The sequence below is a fragment of the Ambystoma mexicanum genome, chromosome 13 (assembly GCF_040938575.1).
Source record: "Ambystoma mexicanum isolate Mex_15411 chromosome 13, UKY_AmexF1_1, whole genome shotgun sequence".
Classification (NCBI taxonomy): domain Eukaryota; kingdom Metazoa; phylum Chordata; class Amphibia; order Caudata; family Ambystomatidae; genus Ambystoma; species Ambystoma mexicanum.
This window is the reverse complement of record NC_090938.1, coordinates 95,238,682-95,263,292: the sequence shown is the minus strand read 5'-3', so window position 1 is coordinate 95,263,292 and position 24,611 is coordinate 95,238,682. Positions and strand designations below refer to the sequence as shown.

Here is a 24,611-nt window from a genome sequence, read left to right as displayed (position 1 = left end):
CGTATTTCAGAGGGACAGTTACCAAACCAACTCTATTAAAACTAAATCACTTTTAAACACGTGTTGCATTTACTAGGAAAAAGGCCCAAACCTTATAAGCCCTTCCCTATTCTTGGAGCATGATCTTTCTCAGGGGCAGGAGGGGGTCACTAGGTCTCTAGTGGTCAACAGACCGGTCAGGATAGGCACAATTCTAGGAAATGTCAACAGTTCCTGAGGAAAATAGTTCAAACAATTAAGTATTTTACTTTAGAGTTGCAAAAGGGTTCCATGGACTTCAGAGAAGACACCGTAGATGGATTCCAGCAATGGGCCTGGGCGAAATGGATGATGGGACTCCCAATCAGAACAATCACCCCCAAAGCTTCACAGGAGCCACATAATACTTCATGCAAGTAATAGCCCAGCCAACACAGTACCTTAGCACAGAAAAAGAGTTTGCAGCAGGACGTCTTCAGGATCAGCTTACAAAAACCTGGTCAATGAATTCCTTGTTCTGAAGACTGAAGGCAAGGACACTGGAAGGGAACTTGCAGCAGCGATCAACAGGGAAGACACCAGGCAAGGGTTTCTTCACAGCTGGATGTGGCGCTCTTAGTTTTGTTAGGGAGAATTCTCATTTCTGTGCTAATTCTCTTCAACCTTAGAGACGCCCAGCTCTTTTGTTGGAAATTAGGACTTAATTTTTATCCTGGAGCGAGTGAGACCCTTTTCTCCCTCTCTGATGCATTTTTGATCGGATCTGTTTAAGGTTTTGTAGTCTGGCAAACTCTAGAGGCATCATAATTTGAACCGAGTAGTCCTTTCGATTTCTCTTAAGATTTAAATACCTTCTCTTGGGTAAACTACTGTTCCCAAGAGTAGTAAAGTGAAATTGACTTCCTTACCTGTTTTTCCTATGTAGGTCCAATACAACCCATCTTATGTGGAAGTACTAGGGGGATTGGAGGGGGGGGGGGGGGTTACTCAGTAGTCCGTTTTACTACTTACTCAAGTAACATGTTTTAGGTTACCTTCACATTTAATGGCTGGTGGCAGTGATTAATTTTCCAACCATTGTGCGTTTGTACCGCAGGCAGAATCCTCAGCTGCAGCATTGCACCCATGGGTGCCCATTTAGTCAAAATTGCCTCTGTCATTTTGTGCCATTTCTTGCTTGTGAGGTCTTTCCTGGGTTGTACTCTATGCGCTAAACCAGGTTTAACCCTTTTGTTTGTTTTGCTGGCGAGCTTCAGTGCTGAAACTCGCCTCAGACTCCAGTGTGTCCGGCAGGGCAGGAAGTGAGGGAGGTGCCCGAAACTCTTAGTCTCCTTGGCTACCTGAAGGCACCGAGTGGTGACTTGCTGGCTGGATGTCCTTGGACGACAACCGCCCTGCTGTGTGAGTGACATCTAGGCTGTGCATGAATGGGAGAAACAAACATAAAAAGGCGAGGTTAATTCCACTGAAAACAGAGTCGACCACTGGAAGAAACATCTGATGAAAGAACTTGGAAGAGAAGCTTGCTGTACCTTCCTGGACCGTTGAACTGCCTAGTGAAGCCCTGCTGCAGTTCTGAAGCTCCAACTTCGTATCGACTAGAGAAGCCCGGAATAGATGACTTTTTCCCTTGGGTTGGTGCGACCAACTGACCTCAAAACGAACTTCACTGGAACCCCTCTCCCTGCTGGCTGTACTTCCTTGCTGCTGCCGAAACCGAACGCCAGGGATCAGGAACACCAGAAACGAGTGCATCGTTTTTAAGCCAGACCCAAGCTCCAGGAAGATCCTGAGGATCCTCCCGAAGCAGGAGGACCCAAGCCTGAGCCACCTCAACAGAGTGCTGTCCACAGAAGTAAGGGAAGCCCACAAGGTGGCCAAGAACCGCAGTGGTGCTATTTGCCGGTAGCTGAAACCATGAAGTGCAGCTGATTTGGAAAGAGCCCATTGCCGCCACCGACCTACGTACTCCAGTGCAGGAGTCCTCCAGACGTCCTCCCTCTTGTCCCCATGACTGAGGTCCAGGAACTGCAACCAGAACAGAAGCCAGCTGGAACCTCTTCTTCAAACCTAAGGTACTGTCTTGACTGAAGGGGTACTTGCCTCTAGCCTGTACCATGCCTGCTCTCATTGAGACTTGCAGTAGCTGCCGTTCGCAGAGTTGCGTGCAGCTTTGCTTTTCACAAGCCTAACAGCTTGTGGTCCAACAGCAATTCTTGTTCTACAAACTCTCTAAATAACATTGTGCAAGACTTTTGTGCTATCTGAAGAAGTGCCTTGCCTCCCTAGACATAGTTTCAATTGACTTCGGCTGTCCTGGCTCCCTGCACTCTTCTGACCCACTGACTTTGGTAGTAACTGTCCCTCATAGGTGGTGCATAAGTTTAACTTGTATTCCTGGGAAAGGTCTAACCTAGAATTCATTGGAAAGATTGCAAAGTAGTCACATGTTTTGAGAACCTGTTAATCTTTTTCCTTCCCTAACCTTTTACGCAACCTATTGCATTAAGTGCCAAAAGTGATACATCAATGTTCTCAGTGTCCTAGTTAATTGAAGTCACCTCAGGGTCTAGGAAGTGTGTGTGTGTGTGTGTAACATCCAAAAAGAGTATCTACTTGCCTAACCTAAATCTGAGGAAGTGTTGTGAAGTGCATTTTTATTGTTGCATATTGCCCTTTCTAAAGAAGGCTTATTTAAAACCAAGCGTCAAATAAAGAAATAATTATTTTAATAGAAATTAGTGTTATTTGGATACTTTTAATTGTGAATCTTTGTTACATCTCTACAGCTCACATTTACCAGTCTTGAGATAAGTCTGTAGTACAGACCTATAACAATAGTTGAGTTACCTATTACCAACAGGACAAGGCTGGGGTAGTCTCCCACGGGGTTACTACATACAATCTTGCCTAACAGTTGTGGTGCCCTTTTCAGGAGCCAGGAGACGACTGAATATCGCCCGTCAGTCTAGTCGCTGATCTGATCCAGCACTCTGGTGAGAGGACTTCAAGGAGTCAAATTGTGTCTCTGGAGAGCCAGGAGGCCACCAAAATATTTGACGAATTCAGACTTCAGAAGACCATGCACTGCACAATGGTTCGAGATCCCAGCGTATTGCAGCCCTGCAAGGTCGCAGCACGACGTGGGATGGCTCAAAATGGAGATCGTCTTGTCTAGTGGATCTCACCAGGCTCTGGGTAGTCATTTTTGGGACCTTCAGGTGGATTGGAAGGAAGGGTTACAGCATGCTTGCATTACACAGCAGGCTCTCTGGCCACTGGACATCGCTACAGCTGTCTCCTCTTCATCCTCCTCTCTGGTTTCAGCTCCAGTGGTCAACTTGTCAGCAGATTCCAGGTTCAGACTTTGTATCAGGAACTACAGTACAACTTCTGCATTCTCTCCATGCATTTTACAGCAAGGGGCAGTCTGGCTGTCCAATTCACTAGTAGAAATCTACTTAATATGAAACACCACTACAGTAGCAAACTAAGTTGTAGTGACAGTCTGCGCGCCCCTGAAAAAGGAGCCAAATGGCACTTCAATTACTTTCAATGGGAATAGAAAGATATAAGTTTGTACAATGAATTAGAAAACACTTATGTTAGGCAATGCAAAGGTTCAGTGTACCAGGAGGGTCAGTTCAATTCAATAGGCCAGGCCAAAGTCAATAGTCTAGTGTTCTTGGATAGGACAGATCAGTTCTGGTAACAAATGGAGAAGTCTTTGTAAAAGTTCAGAAGTAGTTTAGACGAAAAAGAAAGATATGCGATGTCACAAGCTGATTATGCCTGCAAGTTGGGAAAGTTTCACAAACTTTCACCGCAAGCGTTAGGATCTCTCAACCGGATGGCACAGCACCTTAATGTGAAGCAAAAAGATGCAGCTGAAGATGTTGGTTCCTGGCAGTTCCTGCAGGTCTCGCTGTTCCTGAGCCTCAGTCGTGGGGACAAGAGGCAGGACATCGGAGGACTCCCGCACGGCACGGGATCGTTGTCGGAGCAAACAAAATGGACTCACTTCAGTTCAAGTAGCCGTTTCTTCAAGAGACAAACTGGTTTCCCTCTCCCTGGCTAAACCTTAACGAGCATTGAGAATGGAATCCAGGTGTCTTCTGAGCTGATTAGTCCCACCAACTCAAATGAAGAAGCTGTCCTTGAAGGAGCTTCTCTGTCAAATGGAGTTCTGGCAATTCAGATTTGTAGCAGGGCTTCACCAGGCAAACCAACGGTCCAGTGGTTGCAGCAGCCATCCTCTTCCAGCTCGTCTTCGGTTGTTTCGTCACAGTGGTCGACTCTGCCTTCCAGTCCTGGAGACTCGCCTTTTAAACAGTTTTCTCCCATTCATTCCAGCCTGTCACTCACCCAGAAGGGTGGCTGTCCTGGCCAGACAGTCAATCAGCCAGTCACGCCAGAGTACATTTGGGTCTCCTAGGAGACCGAGCACAGGGAGTTTCGGGCACCTCCCTCACTTCCTGCCCACCCCAGACACTCAGACGCCAAGATTGGACTTCAGTCCTGAAGCCCGCGAAAGGCTCACAAACAAAAGGTCAAAACGTGGTTTGGGGAGCAGAGTTAAACACCAGAAGGACCTTTCCACAAAGAAACAGCAAAAAAAGATGACCGAGTCTGTTTTTACAGAGGGGTCTTGAGTGCCATATTGAAAAACATGGCGGCCCCGATTTTTAGCTACCCGTGTTCGCGGTCGGGAAAAATCATGGTAGTTCATTATATAACTACTGCCACCAGCCTTTTCAATAGGAAAGGGTAGCATTTGACTGCTACAGGAGTGTTTAGACACAGGGGATACTATGTAACCCCTCCAGCACTCAATTGTAAGATGGTGTGGACTGGTTTTATGAATTTGGAAAAGACTAGTAAAGTCAATTTCAATTTACATTCTCTGGGAAACAGTAGTTTATCCCAGAGAAGGAATTTAAACCTTTGGGAAGTCTCAAAGGCATCCTTGTGTCACTGCACTGAGGATGCTGCGTGACAAATAAAAAGAGAGGATGCCTATGGAGTTGGTCAAAACTCCATAACTAAAAGAAAATAAACAGAAAACAAACCGAATTAAAAAGTACAAAAAGTCCCAAAGTTCAGCAAAATAGCTCGGGGTCTTCAAGGTAGAGAGGAATGGCCACATTTTGGGAATCCTCGCTAACAGCCCCCCCCACTGGGAGTTGGTTCCTTTTCGGGCAAAGGTGAATGACAAAGGGCTGCAGAGTTTGGGACTCCTGGCTCGCTTCCTGCCTTCTCAGGTACTCTGAAGCCTGGGTGAGATTCCCGCCTAAGACAAAACTTCCACAGAGGTTTTTCCATCCTAGAATTGAAAGGGGGAGGGGCGTCGCTGGGTGGGAGACCTCAAGCAGTAAGCACATGGAATGGTGAAATTAATATCGTTCGGGAAATTATGACTAAAAGGGAAAACGACTGCCATCAATCATTCATTTAAACTCGCAATTGTAACAAAATGTTACCAGTTAAGTAAGAAATTGGATACATTGTATCCCCCAGCACTCCACATAAGGTGGCGTGTGCTGGCTCACTTCTACAACATGTAAAGGGGATGAAAATTCCCCTTTGCTGCTTGGGAACAGAAGTTCACCCAAGTATACGAAAGAAATTAACAGGGAAGCCCAAAGGGGCAACCCAGCCGAAGCCCAAAAGTTATAGGAAACTATAACTTTAACCATACACTATGGAGAGACATGAAAAGGTCACCCATAAAAAGACTAAAATGCTAGGTGAGAGGGTGGAAAAGAATCACTCACCTAGGGACAAGATAAAATAATTACCAAGTACAAGCAACACGTTCTGGGGTCAGGAAGATTTATCACAATTATGAAAAGCTTACCTAACAATATTTTAAGTAGCTATGGTAACATAGCCCTCTCTATCCGAAGGTCAATTTATTTTCTTTACATTCTTAAGTTGCCATTTCCTTTATAAATCAAGGAACACATGTGATGCAAGTAAAAAAACAGGATTGCATGAGCTTATCACGAGTGACATTGGGAATGTTGGAATGTGTTATTTAGCTTTTCTAAAATAGTAACATTGTGTGGTCAGAACCAATCGGCGCTCCTACATGAATGTAAATGTTTCCGTGGCAAGTCGCAAATGCAGTGGAGCCATTGATTAATGCGAAATGCTACATTTTAAAGATTGCACTACTTCCCAGTTGCTGCGATAGATAAGTAAACTTCAAACATGAAGCCTGGGACGTGTTTGCACTTGCAATGTGCAATTAAATCAATTTCTTTTCAGCAAACCAGCTTTAAGCTGTAAAATTTAGACCTGAAAATGTTTTATTCACATCTAGTTACCAACAGACAGGTCGGCAACTAGCATTCATCTGCCCAAAAGTTTACGAAGGCAGAGTTGTTTCCCACAATTGGAGGACAAGGTAGAGCCTTCCAGGTCAAACAGGTACATTTTGAGGTGGAAAAAGTAATCAGAGGAAAAGTCTAAGATTTAACAGGGCAGGATTTGTCTTAAAAGCAAATAGTGCCGAGTCTTAGAAATGTGTACGAGCCACTGAATGGACACACAAAAGCCAAGAGTTATGTTATACTCACAGTTGCTGGAGCTCAATATGAGCAAATGCATTTTCTTGAAAGGACATAATATCATTATTGCTCAAGTCCCTACAAAAAACAAAGATGCATTAGATTAACATACATACCTCTGATTCAACACAATCTGTTTCACATTGTCATTAAGTATGAAGAAAACAGATATTTTCTTCAATGATACATGTCACTAACAGCAATAAATAAGTATTGGATTTTGAAATGTTGATAGCAAAGCTTACAATTCGCTTGCATCATATGACATGCATTACTTACCGTAAGCATTTCTGATGATTGTATCTGCTTAGATTCACATGCTGTGCATATGGTCCGAAATCCAGTGGTAACTGCAGAGTATTGCATCTTGTCTTTCGGGGACCGAAAGGGGGCGTCGGCATAGGCGGGTCTGAAACACTATCCCTATCGTGACGTGTGTAGTACCCAAAATCCCTCACGCGCCGAGGTCACCCCAATTGTATTTTTTCTGCAATGAGGGACCCCAAGGCTATAGTGAGAGTACATGAAGAGAGAAAGTAGCAAGAAGTCTATGTTCCTTCCACCCCGAGCGGGGAGGCAGGGAGGGCGCATGTGAATCTAAGCAGATACAATCATCAGAAATGCTTTTACGGTAAGTAATGCATGTCTTCTGATGCTTGTTAATCTGCTTAGAATCACATGCGCCCTCCCTGCCTGTGCATAGACTAGCGAGCAGTACCCGGAGTTGGAGGTGGGTTGTGAGAAGGAACAGTAGAAAAAAAGAGGTCTTAGTACTGCTTGCCCCACCTGAGAATCAGACCTAGAACGAGTGTCTAGGCAATAGTGTTTTGTAAAGGTGTGTACAGAACTCCAGGTTGCCGCTTTGCAAATGGACTCTAGGGGGAACATTTGCAATGAATGCTATGGATGCCCCAGTGCCTCGAGTAGAATGTGCTCTAGGCTTGAAGGGCAGTTCTCTTTGCAAGAGAGAAACAGTGTGAAGCATTTCACAATCCACCTTGATATTGCTGATTTAGAGACAGGGTCCCCTTGTCTACCAGCTGCCACTGAAACAAAGAATTGTTTAGTTTTCCTCAGTGGTTTAGTTCTATCCATATAGAACATGACTGCCCTGCGCACATCTAGTTTGTGAAGGCTTCTTTCAGCCATGTTAGTAGGTCTCTGGAAGAACGTGGGTAGTTTGATTGACTGGTTCACATGGAACTTCTAAATAAATTTCAGCGCATATCTGGGATGTGTGCGCAGAACTACCTTATCTTTGTGGACTGTAACAAAGGGGTCCAAAACCGAGAGGGCCTGTAGTTCACTAACTCTTCTGATAGAAGTGATAGCTACTAGAAAGGCTGTCTTGTAAGTCAGGTCTTTCAGACTAGCTTTATGCATAGGCTCAAAAGGGGGTCCCATGAGCCTAGTTAAAACCACATTTAGATCCCACCCAGGGGCTGGGTGAGTGATGGGGGGGATACATTCTTTTAACCACTTCCATAAAGGCTTTAATCACAGGTATTTACCACCACAACACCTTCTGCTGTGACGTGGTGTAGGCTGACAACGCCGCTAGGTGAACCTTTAAGGAATTGAAGACTAACCCAGAGTCCAACAGATGGGTTAGATATAACACAATGTGTGAAGGCGAGCAATCAGTGGGATTGACGCCTTTGGAACTGCACCAGATGACAAAACGTTTCCATTTGCTGGCATAGCAATAACGTGCGTTAGGCTTTCTTGCCTCCCTCAGTATGTTCATGCATCTTTGAGGGAGTTGCAGACATCCAAACTCTACGACCTCAGGAGCCAGGCTGCTAAGTTCAGAGTTTGTGGGCATGGGTGCAGAGTCTACCCCTGTCCTGAGACAACATGCTGTACGGGGAGGGCAGTTAACTGGTGGGGAGAGGGACATTTCCATCAATGCGCGAACCAAGGTTGGCGGGCACACATGGGAGCCACCAGAATCATGGTGACTGGTTCCTGGTGCATCTTGTGTACCATCTCGTTCAGTAGGGGAGTCAGGGGGGAGGGAGGGGGGGGAAATCGGCGGGAAGCGTAGACAAATTTCCCCGACCAAGTTATCCAGAGACCGTTCCCCCTTGGATCTGTTCTGGGGGTACCTGGAGGCATAATCTTGGCATTGGGCGTTCTCCTGAGTAGCGAACAGGTCGATCTCTGGAAAGCCCCATTCTGCGAAGACATTGGATACAATGTCTTCGTGCAGTCGCCATTCGTACTCTTCTGGCAGAGGGAAATCTCTGCTGAGTACGTCTGCCAGAAGATTGAGTTCCCCTGGAACATGTTGGGATATCAGGAACATCTTGTGTTTGAGAGCCCATATCCAGATGTTTTGGGACAGCTTGGATAGCCCTGGAAAGTGCGTTCCCCCCCCGTTTGTTCAGGTAATACATTTTTGTGCTGTCGGTTAGGACCAGCACTGTCTTCCCTTGCAGTTGCTCCTGAAAGGCTTTCAATGCTTTGAACACTGCTAGTAGCTCCGGTAGGTTTATATGGTTGGACGCTACCTGAGGGGACCCGCTGTCTGTTGAAGCAGGTGAGCCCCCCACCCCGTGAGAGATGCGTCTGTCATGAAAGTGGCTTCCACTGCATGGGGTGGTGAAGGTTTTCCCCTTCAAGAGGTTCTCCCTCTACCACCACTGCAGAGAGAGAGAACGAGGGCTGGCGAGACAACAGATCCTCCCATTGTCCGCTGGCCTGACACCACTGGCTGTTGAGACACTCTTGTATGGGACGCATGCGCAGCTGCGCGTGGGGAACCAAGTATATGCATGACGCCATCATCCCTTGCAAACGCATAGCTTTGCGTACCGTCACCTCTCGACTGGCTACATACTGAGGAACCTGAGAGAGCATATTCTGAACCCTCTCGCTGGAAGGGAAAACTAGACCGTCTTCCATATGAATTAGAGCCTCCAGGAACTGTTTTACTTGGCTGGGGACTAAGCTGGATTTCTTTTCGTTGATAGAAAATCCAAGGCTGAACAGTACGTGTACTGTTTTTTGGGTGTTCGAAAAACAAACGTCGAACGAGTCCCCAGTGACGAGCCAATCGTCGAGGTACGGGTAAACTGAACTGAAAGTCTACGCAGGTGTGCCGCTGCCACTGCCAGGACCTTGGTAAACACCCTTGGCACCGGGGCTATGTCGAAGGGGAGTACCTTGAACTGGTAGTGTTTGTCCTGAATCACGAACCTCAGGAATTTTTGGTGCGCTGGCAGCATTGAAATATGAAAGTATGCATCTTTCATATCCAATGTCATGAAGTCCCCCTGCTTTAGCAATGGGATCACCTCTTGCAGTGTTACCATGCAAAACTTCTGGGGCTTTATGAACTTGTTCGCTGGGCGCAGGTCTAGAACAGGACGCATGGTGAGATCCTTTTTGGGTACAAGGAAGCACACTGAATAGATACCCTCGTTTACCTGAAGAATCAGGACGGCTTCTATAGCGTCCTTTCCCAGCAGCGCTTCCACCTCTTGGATCAGGATCTGCAGATGTTCCAGTGAAAGGCATCGATGTTTCGGCGGTCTGAACTGTGGAGGTCGGGCAAATTCCATGCAGTAACCGTGGGCGACCGTCTTTAAGACCCACTGGTCTGAAGGTATCCTCTCCCATGCCCTGAGGAAAGATGTTAATCGCCCCCCGACCGGGGAGACATGGGAGGGGACCTGACTTGGTGGTCATTTCTTACCCGAAGTTGACGCTCCTATGGAATTGGAGCCTCTGCCTTTATTCTTTCCGCGCTTCTGACTTCTCTAGTGTGGGGCTTGCAGCCGGTTGACTTGAGTTGAAGTTGCCCGTGCCAAAATTGTTTTGAGCGGCGCGGGCTTGTCCTCGAAAGGACCGCCGAGAATTACTGTCCCTCTGTGAAGAGGGTTTCCGGGAAATTTGTTGCAGCGACTTTATAGTCTCGTGCTCCTTCTTGGCTGTCTCCCACGCATCGTCTACCGCCTTCCCGAAGAGGTTGGCCTCTTAGATGGGTTTGTTGATAATGGATGCCTGGGTCTCAGGCCTGAAGCCCGACGTGCGCAGCCAGGCGTGCCTCTTTAGGAGAATACCCTGTGCGAGAGACCTGCCTGCTGTCTCTGCTGTGTCCAGGGTATTCTTTACCACATTCTGATTGGCAAGTTTGCCCTCCGAGACAATGGCGAGAAGCTTGGCTATGGTTAGTTCCAGAACCTCTTGAAGGCCTTCCTGGAGTAGGTTCCATTGGGTGTTGACGTAGCTTGCTAGTAACGTCGTGTTATTGGCAATCCGGACGGTATAGGCCGCCACCGACGTAACCTGTTTGCCTAAGGCATACAACCTTTTTGACTCCTAGTCCGGGGGTGACTCTCCCGTGGCAAGGGGAGCCCCTGCTCTCTTGCGAGTGTTGGTCACCACCAGCGAGTCTGGGATTGCGTGTCCTTTGATATAAAGCGGGTCAGTGGGGGAGAGTCGGAAAAGTTTTTCGACCCTTGGGGGTCACAGCCCTAGTCTGAGCGGGTGCGAGTAAGGAAGGGGCCAGCCGTCTCTTTACAGAGCTCAAGAGAGGGATAGACAGGCTTGCCAGAGGCTTTTCATTAATAATGTCCTCCGCGAAATCTTGTTCGGGCAAGGCTTCAAGCGTGGCAATTTTAAAGAATTCCGCTGCTTTTTCAACATGTTGTTGAAAGCCATTTGATCATCCACCGGGGAAGCTTGTCAAATCGGGGTGGATGGGGAGAGTCGAGGCAAAGGATATCAGAGTTGTGATCGTCCTGCTGGGTGTCCTCCCAGTTGTCCGTTGCTCCTTGATCTTCCCCCATAGTTGTCCAGAAAAGAGGACTCCTCTTCCTCTGTATAGATGTCTCTATACGTGTCCATCTGGACATCTTCTTGATAGTCAACCTGGTGTTGGACAACTAGGTGTTGGACATCTTGTGTTTGAGGGTTAAGGTCTACCTGAGCTTTTTTCGGCGGAGGTTGATCAGAAACCCTGAAAAACTGCTCCAGCCGATCCATACACCCCTCTAATTGCTCTAATTGGATGATGAAATGGACCTAGCTGAATAGGAACCGTGTTCTCCGCCCTAAGGCGTTGGGAGGATCTCCTCAGGGTGCTTGAGAGGGGTACCTGGCTTTCTGCGTAAGTCTTCGGGAACGTCTTCCAAATCCGTGGAAAACTTTTCGGCGGATTGGCTCATAACTGTGGGCGGAACCGGAACTAGGCCCACCGCCGCAGCAATCCTATTGATGCTCTTACGGATGATAGTCACTGAATCTTCGGGAGACAACGCCTCCTATGATGTGTCTTCAGTGAAAATGTCTTCCGCGGCTCCAGAAGGGCCAGCTGATGGCTTCTCGGGTAGAGGCCTACTCGTAGTTTTCGGGCCTGTACGGGCCTTGCAAACCGTCGAAGTTTCTTGTACGGAAACTTTGGCGCGTGTAATTTGGGGAGTAGCGCCCTTGTTATGTTTGCTATGCCCAGTCATGCGCTGCTGCGGATGCGGGGAAGGCTTCGGATCATACCGATCCTTGGGCACCGCCTAAGTTTCCGGCAGACCCGTTGGCGCTTTCGCCTTCTTCGACAAAGTTGTCGAGGAGGGCGCTTGGGTTGTGTGCTTTGTGCGGTGTGATTGTACGCCCTTGTCACCGGGTGTGGTCCCTGTAGCAAGACCGGAGTCAAGCTTGGAAGGGTCGTAGACGGGCGTGGCGGCCATAGAATAGTCCACCTCAAGGTCTATAACGTCCGCGTTGGACGTTTGGTCATCCAATGTACCCCTGTCACTTTCAGCTGGTGTCGCGGCAGGGGAGGGAGGCTCCACGCGTGACATTCCGTACACGGCCCACCGCTTCAACCGGCGCTCCTTAAGGGTTTTAGGTTTAAGGAGTTTACGCGCCGAACACCGCTTTTCGTCGTGCTCTAGGGGGAGACAAGCATTACACGATGTGTGCTCGTCTTTCCATGGATATCTTCCCCTACACACAGGGAAGAATCTAAATGGAGTCCTTTCCATAGCAGAAGGGAAGGGTGACCAGACCAAAAAGGAAAGCAGTGGAAAAGAGGAAAGACATAAAAGAATGGCATACCCCGAGCCCACTCTACCTACTGTGTAGGCCTGCCAGAAGACCCGACCACATGGAAGTCCGAACTCCGGATCTTAGGCACCAGAACCCTCAGCTGTAGACGATTCCCCGTAGTCTTCGTCGAAGATGTTCTTGATGGGCGAAGTGACTTAACAGGGAATAAAACCGACAATTCGGTAAGATAAACAATGTCTCATGAAGAGCTCCGCTATAGGGCGACCAGTTATCTGGGTGGAAGAAAACAATCTGAGGGACCTCGGCGCGTGAGGGATTTTGGGTACTACACACGTCACAATAGGGATAGTGTTTCAGATACGCCTATGCCGACGTCCCCTTTCGGTCCCCGAAAGACAAGATGCATTACTCCGTGGTTACCACTGGATGTCGGACCATATGCACAGCATGTGATTCTAAGCAGATTAACAAGCATCAGAACATTTTTTTCCAAGCCTTTGATCGTGAATGAGGAAAGCCAAACTGAAATTCCAAGTGCGGCTTTACGCTACTATTCTGAGCAGTGTTGCTGCCTCCAACATTAAAAGGTATTTTTACTGCTAGACCGACTACCCACGCTCCCCTGGTCTGTTTTGGCGCCATTAGAGGGAATCTTTACTCCCCCCCCCCAAAGACTGGAATAACAGTGAATCAAATATTTTGCAGTAGTTATTCGCCCACTGCCTTAATTGGAGGTCATTGGGAGAGGGGAGGCAGGCAGGAGGTGGGGGAAAGACTGAGGTTCAGAAAGCACAAGGCAATATGCCGCATAAGAAAGGGATGACTTTAAAGCATGGCAACACCATTGTTGAGGAGAAGGCATTCCAAAAGTTTGTTCACTGAGCACATTTTATTTCTGGGCCTTTGGGGTTATCAGCAAGTTGAAACATAGCTCACAGACACCTCGGCTAATATGCCTTGTAAAACTTTGAACTATATGGATGGATACAAACATGCAGTTAAATATTAACCATGCAGTTTAATATTGCAATCTTCCCTTCACCAGGAGTAAAACTGGGTGCCACAATGCAGTTCCTAACTTAGAAAAGCCTATACAAACTGGAGGACACTACTTGCTATTGAGAGCTACAATTGACTTTTTTTTAAGGCCAACTGGTTCCACACAGATATTCCTATTAAGGAATGGGTATGGGAAAGCGGATAGGGAAATGCCAGTAAGATAGTTAAAGCATAAAGGGTCATGAGAAATTGGCATATTCTGCATTAGCTCCCCACTCTAGAGAGGAAGCCGTATCAGTTTGTTGCCAGATTCACAAAAGCCGTTTTTAGCACTGGCTAATAAAATCTTCATTTCAATCCCATTAAGGCTTAAAGATGTATATGGGGACCATGATCTACCCAGGATTAAGGGAGTACATATTTTATTGCATTAAATATAGTATAACAATTCTTTATTCTGATTTGAGCGAAAGAAAGCAATAAAACAAAGCAGGAGCAAGGAAGGTATACATTTAAAACCGCTTTACACTGGTCCCCATGTTCACTGTTTACAGGCAAACCCGAATTCTGTGCAGACTTGTGCTTTTTTTTGTGTTCCTATAGCCCTTTGCTGCCAGACAGTATTTGCATACAGTTCTTGGAGAAGGATTACAATCTGACAATGAGCATAGTCAAAAGGCAGAGCGAGCAGGTACAGTCACAAATTCTTAAAGACATTAAAAATAAAACAAATAGACCCCACACAATGCCAAACAAGGCGAAGGGTGGATACATTTGAGACCATACCACATGAGGCCAATGCTTAGAGGACGTTAAAATCGGTGGTCAGAGACTAATGCTGGTTGGAAAAAAGAAAAAGGAAGGCTTTGAATGAACTTAAGCATAGTATAAACCTCACACAGTAAACTGGAAGAAGTGCCACTTCAACGGGTAACAAAATGATTTATACATTAGGCTCTGGATACCATGTTGAAGGATCTATGCTATACATCAAAAGAAGGAAATATTATGATTGAACAAGAGGAAAATGCAACACTTACAGGTGCTTTAATGACTCTAGGCCTGTAAACGCTTTCTTTGTAATCGTCTTTATCTTGTTCCCGTGCAAGATTCTGCAACGCAAAGCAAGCCATTATAAAATCAACATAAGTTCAGCTTTAAACACATTGCCAAGTACAGCATTTATGGAATAAATGAGCAACAGGGCAGTCCGGATTCAGGTGCCATACATTAGTGGGACGGATGGTGAGTGTTAGAGCAGTTTTTCTGAAGTTCTACCAAATTTCATCAAAACCAAACTGAGACAGCACAAGACTCCACTCTTACTATAAGGCTGTACCACCTGAGTTCGTAGTAGTGTAGACCGAGCAGTCAGGCTCATTTTAGGATGGAGAGAGGGCTGTAGATAGGTACAAAGAATCTATACCACACAAATTAATCAATAGAAACACAACCAGAAATATTATACAAAATAAAGGATTTAAATACAATTTGGCCAAGTTAAGTCTTGGGGTAAGTACTGGTCAAACACATTATATATATAAAAAAAATAATGCTTGAAGGTACACCGACCAAAGCATATAACATTATTTGGAACACCTACCAGTAGTTCTGGGGAAGTCAAACATTTTTAAAAATGCATTCAGTATAGGACACGCCTATTCTTGGGGAGTAAAACCAATAGTTACTTTCAGATTAAACTCAGTAATACCAGGGTAGCAGAGTGTTGGGGAGAATTCTCAGAAATGTGCCAATTCCCTTCTACCTTAGAGACCCCCAGCTCTTTTGCTGGACTAATTTTTATCCTGGAGAGAGTGAGTCCCCACTCCCATGCATTTTTATTTGATTTGAACTCTGTTTCTTTTGGTTTTGGAGTCTGACAAACTCCATAGGCATCATCTTTTTACATTGTGACACACAACACCTTCAGTGCAGTCGCACGGGGAAGTCTTCGATTTCCCAAAGGTTTAAATACTTTCTCTTGGTTAAACTGTTTCCAAGAACAGTGTAGTGAAATTAACTTTACTTACATTTGTAACTTTCTAGATCCAGCACACACTATCTTACAATAGGGTGCTGGAGGGGTTACTTAGTATCCCCTTGGTCTAGTTACTCATTTATCATTTTATGTTACCCTTTCAACTACTAATGGCTGGTGGAAGTGGTTTACATTTACTACCATGGAGTGTTTCTACCGCCTGCTGCAATTGCAGCTGCAGTAAAGCAACCATGGGTGTCCCTTTTGTCAAAATGGCCCTGGTCTTTTTTTCGCCATTTGTTGTTGGAAAGGTCCTTCTTGAGATGTACTCTGCGTGCTAGAATCAGGTCCCTTTGTTCGTATTGCCTTTGGTGGGATTCACAAGTGAATCCTGCCTCTGGCTCCAGTATGTCGGGCAGGAAGTGAGGGAGGTGCCTGAAACTCCCTGTACCCAATGCCCTTGGTTACAGGAATGCACCCAAAGGTGATTTGGGGTGGCTGTGTGATTGACAGCTGGGCTGGAATGAATGGGAGAAACCTGCATACGAGGCGAGATTTTTGCTTTGGAAGGCAGAGTCGAAAGGAATCCTAAGAACTTGGAAGAGACGCCTGCTGCAACTCCTGGACCGTTGGTTTGCCCGGTGAAACCCTGCTGCTGTGCTGAATCTCCCAATTCGTTTCGACTAGAGAAGCCCTGCAAGGATGACTTCTCCCCTTGGGTTGGTGGGACCAATCAACCCCAAAGTGAACTCCTTTGGACATCCTATCGGAGCTGGCTGTACTTCCACTGCATCTGGAACCGAAGTGCCAGGGAGAGGAATACCAAATCGAGTGAATTGCTTTTTAAGTCGGACCCGAGCACCAAGAAGATCCTCCGGTCTTCCCTGAAGCAGGACTGACAAAGCCTGAGCCACCTCAACAGAGTGCTGTACCCCAGATGCGAGGAAAGTCTTTAGTTGTATCCGAGAACCGCAGTGTTGCTATTTGCCTGTCAGATGCGAGGAGCTGAAACCACAAAGTGCTACTGAATTGAAGTTCACCCATTGCTGCCGCTGACCTTCCCATTGTAGTGCAAGAGTCCTCAGACGTCCTCCCTCTTGTCCCCATAACTGAGGCCCAGGAACAGCAGTATCTGCAGAGCTGTACACGAACAGAAGACCGCTGGAACCATTTCTTCTAACCAAAAGGTACTGTAAACCTAAGAGAGTTACCTCGTTTTTGTGTAGCCTTACTTGCTCTCAGTTGAGACCGGTTTTGGTTGCCCTTGCAGAGTTGCTTACAGCTTTGCCCCTCACAAGCCTCCCAGCTTGTGGCCCTTCAAGTGAATCTTATTTCTACAAAGTTTTCTGAACACATTGTGCAAGACTTTTACTTACCTGCAAATATCTTCATTTCCCCTAGACTTTTCTCAGCAAACATTGGCTGTCCTGGCTTCCCGAGAGACTCTTAACCTTGACTCTGTACCTTTACCTTTCCCCAAGGAAAGGGTTACATTTACTTGACATTGGAAGGTTCTAAAAATACTTACCCGTTTATGAATTATTTGTTAACCTTTTTCTTTATTCCCCAATCAAACCTTTACACCAAACTCAGTATTGCTCTAAATGTACCAGTGATAAATCAATATCCACAGTGTCCTAGCTATTTAAGTCACATGAGGGTGTAGGAAGTGTGTGTGCCATCCCCCCCTGGGTATCATCTGATTTAGAGAAACTGTGTGTTTTGAAGTGTATTATAGGTGTTACATGTTTTGCTCCCTTCTGAAGAAGGCTTATATAACTGACTTGAATAAACAAATCATTGTTTAATCAAGAAACCTTGAGTTTAAGTTTTTATTTGAATAACTGTCACTGTGAATCTCTAGGTCACAACACTATTGCTAACATCCACCCCTCTTGAGATAAGCCTGGCTGCTCAGGCACACCACCAACCTGTGTAGCAGAGACTTATACCAAAGGTTGGTTTCCTATTGAAAGGAGGTCATGGTTGCTGTAGTATTCCAAAGGATACTGCACCCAATCCTGCCTAACAACGCTTTTACCGAAGGTTGGGTTAACTATTGCCAAGAGGACAGGGCTGGTGAAGTCTCCCACAGGGTACTGCAAACAATCTTGCCAAACACTCCCTCACTTGAGAGATGCCCAGAACATTTTGCTTGACTGGTGGATTCTTTTTCCTTATACCTCAGTAAGAGGGAACCTTTGTCCACACTCGCATACTTTTACTCTTTATGGTCTCAGTCTAACAGACACACTAGAGTCTCCTACTCCCAATGCCTATCCATTCTGAGATTCAAACTCAAGGAGGTCACAGTTTCCCAGTGGTGGCGGCTGTTAGGCAGAGTTTGCATGCAGTACCCCATGGGACCACTACATACAACTAGGAGTACAGGTGTAAACAAAACCAAAATTTGGTATAAGTCTGTACCACACAGCTTTTGGTAGCGTGCTGAGCAGCAAGGCTTATCTCAAGAGTGAATGTGAGCTGTAATGAGGTTATACAGAGGTCTACAATCAGAAGTGTTCAAATAGACTCATACTCAAATTAATAAGTGTTTACCAAGAAACCTTATTACACAATCAGTTAGAAAAGGAGGCAATCAATAACACTAAAATATTCTACAGTGCTTCACAATATCCGGTTCTGAGGCATTAAGACTACTTTAAAGGAGGAGCAAAATGGAATTCAGAGCATTTGAAGTAGGAGCAAAAAGGCATGTTAATAAAACGAATAGTAGAGTTACTCTTAAACAGTGCAAATACTTCGAGTTCACCAGAGGAGTTGGCCTAATGCATAGGTAGGCCAAAGTCAATGGGCTAGAGTCTTGTATCAGTAAAAACGGTTCTGGTAGTTAAACGGAAAAGTCTTTGCGGCGGTTCTCAGAAGTAGTTCATGGACTAAAGGTTTATATGTCGGGTCACTAGCTGACTAGGCCTGCAAGTTGCCAAAGCTTCACACACTTTTGCAGTAAGAGGCAAGTTCTTAGTCTGGTTTTCACAGTACCTTAGATTGAAGAAAAAGATGCAGCTGAAGATTTCTGTTCCTGCAGATCTCACTGTTCCTGAGCCTCAGTCGTGGGGACAAGAGGGAGGATGCCGGGGGACTCCTGCACGGCACGGTAACTGGTCACAAAGCAAGCAACTGCCAAATCTTCGATTCCGATAGCTGTCGTTAAGCACGCAGACTGGTGCCCTTTTCCCTGGCTATTCGGTTTCCTGCAGCACTCTGAGAAAAGCACAACCAGCTCTGAGAATGGTATCCAGGTGGCTTATGAGTTGATTGATCCCACCAACTCAAAAGAAGAAGTCGTCCTTGAAGGGCTTCTCTGTCGAGATGAACTTGGCGATTCAGACCTGCAGCAGGGTTTCCCCGGGCAAACCAACAGGGCAGGAGTTGCAGTAGCAGTCCTCTTCCAGCTTGTCTTCGATTCTTTCGTTCCAATGGTCGACTCTGCCTTCCAAGCCAAGAGACTCACCTTTTAAACAGTTTTCTCCCATTCATTCCAGCCTAGTAGCCAGGATGGGAAACATCATGGTAGTTTGTTGTAAAACCACTGCCACCAGCCATTTCTAGAGGCAAGGGTAGCATTTGACTGATGCATGAGTTTCTAGACATAGGGGATACTAAGTAACCACTCCAGAACTCTATTGCAAGATCATGTGTGCTGGTTCTAGTAATTTAAAAAGACTAGTGAAGTCAATTTCACATTACTTTCTCTGGGAAACAGTAGTTTATCCCAGAGAAGGTATTTAAACCTTTGGGAAGTCTAAAAGACATCCTTGGTCACTGCACTGAGGGTGCTGTGACACACATGAAAGGATGATGCCTATTCAGTTGTCTAAGAGTAAAACGCATCAAAATACATGAGAGTGGGAAATAAAGGGTCACACTCTCTCCAGGTAAAAAAATCAAGTCTGCAAAATCCAGCACAGTTGCTGGGGGTCTCTAAGGTGAAGTGAATTAGCATATTTATGAGAATTCTTCCTATCAGCAGCCAAACATTGGAACGCCCTTCCACCTCATCTAAGAGCCGGTTAGGGAGAATTCTCAGAAATGAGCTAATTTCCTCCACCTTAGAGACCCCCAGCAACTTTGCTGGATTTTGACGACGAGAGAGAGAAAGAAAGAGAGAAAGAGAGAAAGAGAGAAAGAGAGAAAGAGAGAAAGAGAGAAAGAGAGAAAGAGAGAAAGAGAGAAAGAGAGAAAGAGAGAAAGAGAGAAAGAGAGAAAGAGAGAAAGAGAGAAAGAGAGAAAGAGAGAAAGAGAGAAAGAGAGAAAGAGAGAAAGAGAGATAAAAGACTCCCCTCCGCCCCCACTCACTTGAGTATTTTAATGTGATTTTGTACACTTTCTTTTGGTTGTGGAGTCTGACAAACTCCATACGCATCGTCTTTTACATTGTGTCACACAGCACCTTCAGTGCAGTGGCACAGGGAAGTCTTTCAAATTTCCCAAAGGTTTCAATACCTTCGCTGGGATAAACTACTGTTTTACTACTGTAAATTGACTTTACTTACCATTGTCACTTTCTAGACCGAGCACACACCATCTTACAATAGGGTGCTGGAGGGGTTACCTATTACCACCTTTGTCTAGATTCTCATGTAACATTTTTATGTTCCCCTTTTCTCACTGAATGGCTGGTGGCAGTGGTTTGGTGTTAACTACCATGGTGTACATTTTGCTACATTCACAGCTGCAGTAAAGCACCCAAGGGTGCCATTTTTGTCAAAATGGCCCAGTCTTCTTTTTTCGCTATTTCTTTGTGGAAAGGTCCTTCTTGAGATTTACTCTGCGCGCCAAACCAGGTTTGGTCCCATTGTTCACTTTGCCTTTGGCCGGATTCACGAGTGAAGCCCGCCTTTGGCTCCAGGGTGTCTGGGGTAGGCAGGAAGTGAGGGAGGTGCCCGAAACTCTGCTTAGTCTCCAGGGAGAAACAAATGTACTCTGTAGTGATTGGTTGTCTGACTGTCCGGCAAGGACAACCACCCTGCTGACTGACAGCTAGGCTGGAATGAATGGCAGAGAACTGAATAAAAAGGCGGGGCTTTTATCTTGGAAGGCAGAGTCGACCACTGGATGAAGGAACCGAATAGGACGCCTGCTGCAACTCCTGGACCGTTGGTTTGCCCGGTGAAGCCCTGCTGCTGTGCTGAAACTCCAAATTCTTATGGACAGAAGCCCCTGCAAGGACTTCCTTCCTTTGAGTTGGTGGGACCAGTCAACTCCAAAGTCAGTCACCTGGACATCCATCTCAGAGCTGGTTGAATTTCCACAGAGTTGCTGCTGGAAATCGTATAGCCAGGGAGAGGAAAACTAGATTGTGTGCATTGCTTTTAAGCTAGCCAAGAGCTCCAGGAAGATCCTCCGGACTCCCAGGAAGCAGGACTGAGAGTACCGTCAGAGTGCGGGACCCCAGAAGCAAGGAAAGTCGATCTCGACAGCCAGGAACCAAAGTGTTGCTATTTGCGGTAGACGCGAGGAGCTGAAAGACTGAACACTCACTGAATGGAAGATTGCCGGTTGTGAGCGGTGATCGTCTCATTGCAGTGCAGGAATCCCCAGAAGTCCTCCCTCTTGTCCCCACGACTTAGGCCCAGGAACAGTGAGATCTGCAGAGCTGCATTGAAACAGAAGTCTTCTGCTGCACTTTTCTTCATTCTAAAGGCACTGTAAAGTCTGAGAGAACGTACCTCTTACTGTAGAGTTGCTTGCATCTTCTACTACTCAAAAGTCTAATCTGCCTGTGGCCCTACATCTCCTTTCTTCAAAGACTTCTAAAACACTGCAAAGACTTTCTACTTGCCTACAAAGAAGTGCTTCAGCTCATATAGAATTTTGCCTATTGACTTTGGCTTAACCCCTTTTCACTGAATGATTCTTATTAGGAGATCTGAAAGTATTTGCCAGCTTAAGAATATTTGTGTTCTCTTGTATGTTCTAAATGATCTTTTCCTTTGACTTATTACTAAATGATTCTAAATGCAACAGTGATATATTAAAGCCCCCGCACCCTAGCAATTGAAGTCACCTGAGGGTGTAGGTAGTGTCTGTGGGCCATCCCAAAAGGGTAGCTACTGATTTAGAGATCTTAAGATTGTGTATTTCATTAAGTGTATTTGGGGGTTACTGTTATATTGCTCCCTTCTGAAGAAGGCTTATCTTAACTGACTGAAATTATTTATTCAAGAAACCTTGAGTGTAAGAGTTTATTTGAATACTAGTAACTGTAAATCTCTGTGCAACTCAACTACAGCTCACATTGACCACTCTTGAGATACGCCTGGCTGCTCAACACTACCAAAACTGTGTACTACAAGCTTATACCAAAGGTTTGGTTTCCTATACCTGTAGTGAGAGTTGTTTGTAGTGTTCCCAGAAGACACTGCATACAAACCCTGCCTAAGAGAGTCAAATCTCCAATCTGGGCTTTCCGCAAAGGCCTAAAAACCCGTCTCTTCTCTGGACGCATAATCCCACACCAGCACCTTCTCTGCACAACCAATGCTAAGAGCCCAGGCAAAGTGTCCTCTCTCCCTAGTAATGAATATGTGTCTGCACCTACAATGCTTTCAAGTAATGATTATGAATGTGTGTCTGCACCTACAATGCGCAATCAATGGCACCCTGTAACCAACGCCTAGCTGCTTTCACCCGTGAACTTGCTACTTTAACTGTTTTAAGATCAATTGTGACCATGCATTTCTCTGTAACCAGCGGCTAGTTGCCTCAGGGTTTTGGGCGCTTTACAAATGAAAAAATAAATGGTGTCATTTACAAGACTCTCCATAGTGTCTTTTTGATTTTATCCTCCGACAACTTTTTGCTATATATGACGAAAGTCATTGCCATGCGTTTCCTTGAAATGTTTGGCCATTGGATATGCAGGATGTATATCCTATTGTGTCTGGGTTGCCCCTTGGGACTCCCCTTTTTAATTTTCTCTGGCTAAACTTGTGAGAACTACAGTTCTCAAGTAGTAAAGAGACTTTCATCCCCCTTTAGTGAGCCAGCACACCCCACCTTATTTGGAGTGCTGGGAGGATACATTGCATTCCCTTTCTTACTTCCCTGTAACATTTGTGTTACAAATGCAAGTTTGCTTAAATGGCTGGTGGCAGTGGCTTTACCTTTATGACTGTCATTTTAACTTGCAGGCGGTTATAATTCAGCCTCGGTAATGCACAGAAGGGCCACCATTTAAATTAAAAAAATAAATTAAAAAAAGGTGGGCTCCCTTTTTCACAATTTCTTACTTGTAGTTTGAGGTCTTCCCCTGAACTTCTAAGCAGGAACGACCTCAGAGGGAGTTTTGTCTTCGGCGGTAATCCTTTGCATTCCGTGCCAAGTCTCCAGAGTGTCTCAGAAGGCAGGAATCAAGGGAGGAGTCAAACTCTGCAACCCCTTTATCATTCACCATTCGCAATGGGGGGGGCATATGTCTATTTAGCAACCTTGTGGGAGACTACACAACACTTGGACTTCGGTAACACATCTTTTGGTATAGGCCTGTACTACACAAGTCGGTCGTGTGACTGAGCAGCTAGGCTAATCTCAAGAGGGGTCAATGTGATCTGTAGGGTTGCAACAGAGTTTCACAATGACAAGTATCCAAATAACACTTATACTCCTGGTTTCTTGATAACATAATTATTAATTTAACAGTCAGTTTTAAAATAAGCCTACTTTAGAAGGGAGCAAATAAGTAACACTTAAATATACTTCAAAAATATACTTCAAAAATACACTCAGTTTCAATAAATCAGTAGATGCCCTTTGGGGATGGCACAGAGACACTTCCTACACCCTGAGGTGACTTCAATAGTTAGGACACTCTGGACATTTATATATCACTGGTACATTTAGTGCAATACGGAGTGTGATGTCAAGGAAAAGGCGAGGGAAGGAAAAAATGGTTAACAAGTTTCTCAAACAGGTAATCACTTTTGAACCACCAATGTAATGTAGATTAACCCTTTCCCAGATATACAAGTAATGGATGTATGACTTTCTGGAGGGCCAGATCAAACACAAAGTCAGAGGTTAGAAGAGTCTTCAGGGAGCCAGGACAGGCAATGTCACTTGCGCAAAGTTTAGGCGAGCTGGGGCACTTCTTGAAGGCAAGTAAAAGATAACAGTCTTGCTCAATGTTATAGAGAGTTTTGTTGAAAAAGAAATCACTGTTGTGCCACAAGCTGGGAGGCTTGTGAAAGGTAAAGCTGCAAGCAACTCTGCAACAGGCAGCAAATGCAAGTCTCAACTGAGAGCAAGCCAACTACAGCCCTGCTTCGAGGGAGTCTGGAGGATCTTCCTGGAGCTCGGTCTGGCTTAAAAATGATGCACTCAATTCTGGTGTTCCTGTCCACAGGCACTCGGTTCCTGCAGCAATGGAAGTACAGCCACCAGAGAGGGTTTTCAGTCGAGTTCGTTTTGGGGGTCGATTGGTCCTACCAACCCAAGAGAAGTTGTCCTTTGTAGGGCTTCTCTAATCTAAGCGAATTCGGAGCTTCAGCACTGCAGCAGGACTTCACTGGACAAACCAACAGTCCAGGAGTTGCACCAAGCGTCTCTTCCAAGTTATTCTTTGGATTCCTTCGTCCAGTGGTAGACTGCCTTCCTGGCAAAAGCCTTCGCCTTTTATGCAAGTCTCCCATTCATTTGCAGCCTAGTTGTCACTCAGACAGCAGGGTTGCTGAACTCCAAAGACAGACAGCCAGCCGGACAATCACCTTTGGGTGCATTGCTGTAACCAAGGAGACTAAGCACAGGGAGTTTCGGGAACCTCCCTTGCTTCATGCCCTGCCAAACATGCTGGAGCCAAAGGCGGGCTTCACCAGTGAACGCTACCAAAGACAAAAGTAACAAAGGGACCAAACCTGGTTTGGCACGCAGAGTAAATCTCAAGGAGGATCTTTACAACAAGAAATGGCAAAAAAAGACTGGGGCCATTTTGACAAAATGGGCACCCATGGGTGCAATACTGCAGCTGAGGATTCAGTCTGTGGTAAAAACACAATGCTAGGAAAAAGTAAACCACTGCCACCAGCCATTAATTGTAGAAAGGGTAACAA

At 45.7% G+C, this 24,611-nt stretch overlaps 1 protein-coding gene across 1 annotated transcript in view; it reads right to left on the bottom strand.

Moving 5' to 3' along the window:
- LRIG2 (leucine rich repeats and immunoglobulin like domains 2) overlaps window positions 1-24,611 on the bottom strand; it is a 274,622-nt gene that overhangs the window by 81,717 nt on the left and 168,294 nt on the right. The window contains exons 10-11 of the mRNA XM_069633358.1: window positions 14,603-14,674; window positions 6,561-6,629 (exon numbers count right to left, since the gene is read on the bottom strand). Coding sequence (XP_069489459.1) covers window positions 6,561-6,629; window positions 14,603-14,674 — 141 coding nt within the window. The remainder of the gene's footprint in view (window positions 1-6,560; window positions 6,630-14,602; window positions 14,675-24,611) is intronic.